This window comes from Wasmannia auropunctata, unplaced genomic scaffold (genome assembly GCF_000956235.1).
Source record: "Wasmannia auropunctata unplaced genomic scaffold, wasmannia.A_1.0 LD336074.1, whole genome shotgun sequence".
In the NCBI taxonomy this organism is placed as follows: Eukaryota; Metazoa; Arthropoda; class Insecta; order Hymenoptera; family Formicidae; genus Wasmannia; species Wasmannia auropunctata.
The window spans coordinates 3,958,885-3,962,990 of record NW_012026816.1 but is presented as its reverse complement, the minus strand read 5'-3'; the positions used below and the strand labels follow the sequence as shown (position 1 = coordinate 3,962,990).

Below are 4,106 nucleotides of genomic sequence, written 5' to 3'. Positions count from 1 at the left end.
TGAGTATGTCCTCGACGTATCCAAGACATGTTTGTATGAATTTCACCACGAGTATATGTTAACTTCGTTTTGCGAAAAATGTAAAGTCATGTATAGAGACAGTCTTATATACCATCTCGAATGCGACGACATACATATATGAAATTATGAAGCGTGACATCAATAGATTTGATACTAGCGATTATGCGGTCGATAATGTGTACAGCATTCCGCTCGCCAATAAAAAGGTTCTAGAATTAATGAAGGATGAAAACAATGGCGCGATCATGACCGAATTCGTCGGACTTAGAGCAAAGATATATGCTTTGCGTGTAGATGGTAAAAAAAATGCAAAAAAGGTTAAACGTGTTAAGAGCTACGTCGTAGTAAAAACGATAACATTCGATGATTACGTGCGATGTCTGCTGAACGAAATCGAAATGACGTGAAAACAGTCTTGCATATGATTCAAACTGCACAAGGTGTATACGATATCCAAAAAGAAGATCGCTCTAAGTCCGTACGATGATAAGCGATACATTATACCCGATTCTGTCGATTCTACACTACCATGGAGACATTATAAGATACCTTTATAAATAAATAAATAAAAACAACTCATTTGCACAATACATATATATATTTTGTGTAATTGTGTGTAATTATTTTGTAACCAAATAATTTTTTATTGTAATAAAAAATATGTTTTTTTATATTGTAATAAACAGGAATATAAATTATTTTACAAAACATTATCCTTGTGTATCCAAGAATGATGTGAATTGTCACATCCCAGCCATTTTACATATAGTATCATCCCCCCTTTTAGGCAACCAGATACACGTTGAGATTAACAACACGATGCAACTCGTACTCGTAAAATCCTCCAAGAACCGGTTTTCCACAATAATACTTTAATAGATACGTCACAGGATTAGTTTTCTGTACCTTGATGATTTTAAACATCTCCGTGGTCCAATTTGGTGTATAATCTTTCTCAAAGTTTGTTTTGAATTTACTCACGCGTACCGACTCACCCACTTTAAATCGCGCGGGCGCCGCGTAATTGTTGTACACCGTGGTTAAGAGCTTGTCGGCGATCGTGGGGGTAACATCGATAGGTCGCATACCAATAGTTCGATGCTTTTGCGCGTTGTATTCTGTCACGAGACGTAGTAGCAAGTCGATCCATTTATAATTTCCGTTGAGCGTAAACTGCTTCCACATCTTCATATATGGTTCTTCAATATACGGTTAAATCGTTCGACCACCGACGCCTTCATTATGGAATACGTAGAGTAATTATTGATATCATGTTTTTGTAAGAGTTTTTGCACGTTTACGTTGTAAAATTCTTTTCCCATCTCAGTTTGCAAATTTTTCGGACATCTTCCGTTGTCTCGGATTATCTTTGCGATTGCTTCAGCCATCTCACTTCCACTCTTGGTTTTGAGCGGTACGGCCCATGCATACTTGCTGAACACATCAATAAGGGTGAGAATGTAGTAGTACATAATGAAGTAGTAGTAACCTTTGTTGAACCGCGTGTAAGGTCGCATCTCGACCACATTTGCCTGCCACAGGTCATCGTATCCATAAACTATGACACGTCTTTGAGAAAAACTTTTTCTCGCCGGAGCGTGCAGTTCCTCCACCAGCTGCTGCTTCTCAACATTTTTCTTCTCAGGCATGTTCGGTCGCGGTACACGACGTGCAAATGACACAGAGATCCGATGTACAGTCTTATTTACTTTTTTTATTCTCCACGGCACACATGAAATCTTTCGCTTCATCAACTACCTTTTTAAGCTTATGTACAGTTATTTGAAGCATGTCTAACTTTTCGATTTCATCTTGTCGATTTTTCAACATTTGCAATTTTTGTTTATTGACTGAGTCACCGTTGTTTACAGACAGCGCTGTAAACAACGGTGATGCAGTCACGTCAACTTCTTTTCAATTTCATTCTTTCTGTCGATCTTTCAAAATTTGCACGCTCTATTGCACGTGTTGTTTGTTGACGACGTCATCGTCATCTACAGGTAGAATCTACGCGTCGAATCTTGTGCGATTTTGTGTCAAAGTCGGTCGCAACCATGCAACGAGCATTATCGCGCAATTTCTAAATGATCCGCCCTATTGGTGTGGTTCCGTTCTACTTTTTCCGAGCGACGTTCCAAACTTATTGATCGGCATTTCAACATTGACTAAATAATTCGTATTGTGCGTAGTTTAATTTATTATAAAGCCAGCTTCGTGATTCCTCGATTATCGATAGAATCTTGTTATTATGAGCGTTGTTGCCCGCTCGATGAGAAGCGTCAAGCAATCGAAGACGATCCACCAGCTCGTTGGGATCGTCCCAATGAACGTAATCGATCTTGTTGTCAGTCAATCTCATGGTGGATGGTACATTGTCCACGCCTGCTCCCACTTTTTTAACACTAGTTAGATAACCAAATATGAGCAGAGGGATAAATTTCGTGTACTTCGTTCCCTTGTTGCCCTTGATGCGGTCAATAGCGTTATGGTTCCGTTTGAGAGCATTTAGTGCCTAGAATATATTTTTATACGACAACAAGTCGTGATCGGCGATAATTGTTTCATTAGGAAGTGTCTTGAAGATCAATTCGAACAATCCTTGCGTGTCACGGTACCTCACGTCATCCTTCTCAAGGTCGTTTATCAAACCTCCATCGTCGTTGAAATAGACACCGTACGTGTAATCGATCTCCTTCTTTCTACCAAAGAACAGGTCTATGTAGATTTGTCCGAGTGGTCCCAGCTTACTGTGCATCGCATCGCAACTCCGTCGCGATTGCATATTTTCTCTGTCGAACGTTTCGATCGACGGTTTGGCTATCCATGTAAAGATCACTTCCTTCCACAGTATTACTGTCAGTTGTTTTCTTGGCGCTTCTATCGATGCAGCACCGAGCGCAGGCGAATCCACCGACGGTTCTATTCGCTGATACAGAATCGCGCGTAGGTAACGCGACGTTCCATTCTTTTCTTGGCTGTTTAAACATGACTCTGATCAATGTATCATCCTCATAATTACTATCTTCACGTTTCTTTTTAATACCGATACTTGTCGCAACGTCAGCCTCTCTCTTGATCGATTCTTCGTCAACGGTTTTTTTGGCAATCTTTTTCAGAGGTTTGATGTCGGGCTTAAAATGTCTCTCCAATGCTATTTTTCTTCATTTTACCGGTTTTCAAAGCACGATTTTCTTCCGAATTGAATCGCTCGTTCTTGCGATCTCCTTCGCGATCCTCTCACGATTCTTGCGGCTATCCATGTTGAGGGAAAGTTGCATAGTTAACGTATCGACTGCAACTAACCACGTTATGGTATCACAAAATCGTTAAATTCTTTTCTGTATCGCCTATCTGTAAGAGCACAGTCCTTGTCTATCACTAGGAATCCATCCTTTTGCCGCCAACAAGTACGACATAATGCGCAGAAGTCGTCGTACGACGTGTCGGTGTTTATGTGATCGTTGTATACTTGTTTCAGATTGATTCGATTTTGTTTGAACAGGATCAGCAAATTTGCGTTGTAACGTATAAGATTCTTTGGTATTTTTGCATACGTCTGATAGAGATAGAAGCAGTCGACGTGCGTGTCGGCCCATTGCAAAGTATTCTCTTATGGCGTCTTGCTTGTCGTATGCCACGTCATCAAAGACAAAAATGGAGTTTGGAAGCGCCTTGTTTGGTAGAACGACGTCGCTGTTATTGGAGAATGTAAAATAACCAATTTCTTCTATCGATGCTAGTAAATTCTCCAAGTATTGATATTTCGGTTGTTGCAGTGATTTTGAGTATACGTACACATTCTCGAAACGTACATCGTGTGGACTTTCCAGCAAGTTTATCAATACGTTTGTCTTGCCGCAATTTGACGGACCACATATCCCTGGTAAAAAAAAACGATAGAAAACGATTAAAAAAATCGTATCGTTTTGAATCAGTTTTCTTAATCCGGATTTCCCAATTGGATATAGGGTACTGACGATAGACGGTATATTGATTATAATCTGCATTAATAGATACGTTTTCAATGAGGTTGTATGTGAAATATCGCATATAAAAGTTACTGAAAAAAAAAATTTATTTTTTTT

The 4,106-nt window shown here is 39.6% G+C and overlaps 1 protein-coding gene across 1 annotated transcript; it reads right to left on the bottom strand.

Annotated features, from left to right (window-relative positions):
• Positions 1-1,208: 1,208 nt before the first annotated feature.
• LOC105449771 lies at positions 1,209-1,670 on the bottom strand. The gene has a single exon (XM_011689155.1). It carries the CDS (start codon positions 1,668-1,670, stop codon positions 1,209-1,211), a length of 462 nt encoding a protein of 153 aa, XP_011687457.1.
• Between the last annotated feature and the right edge of the window lie 2,436 nt (positions 1,671-4,106).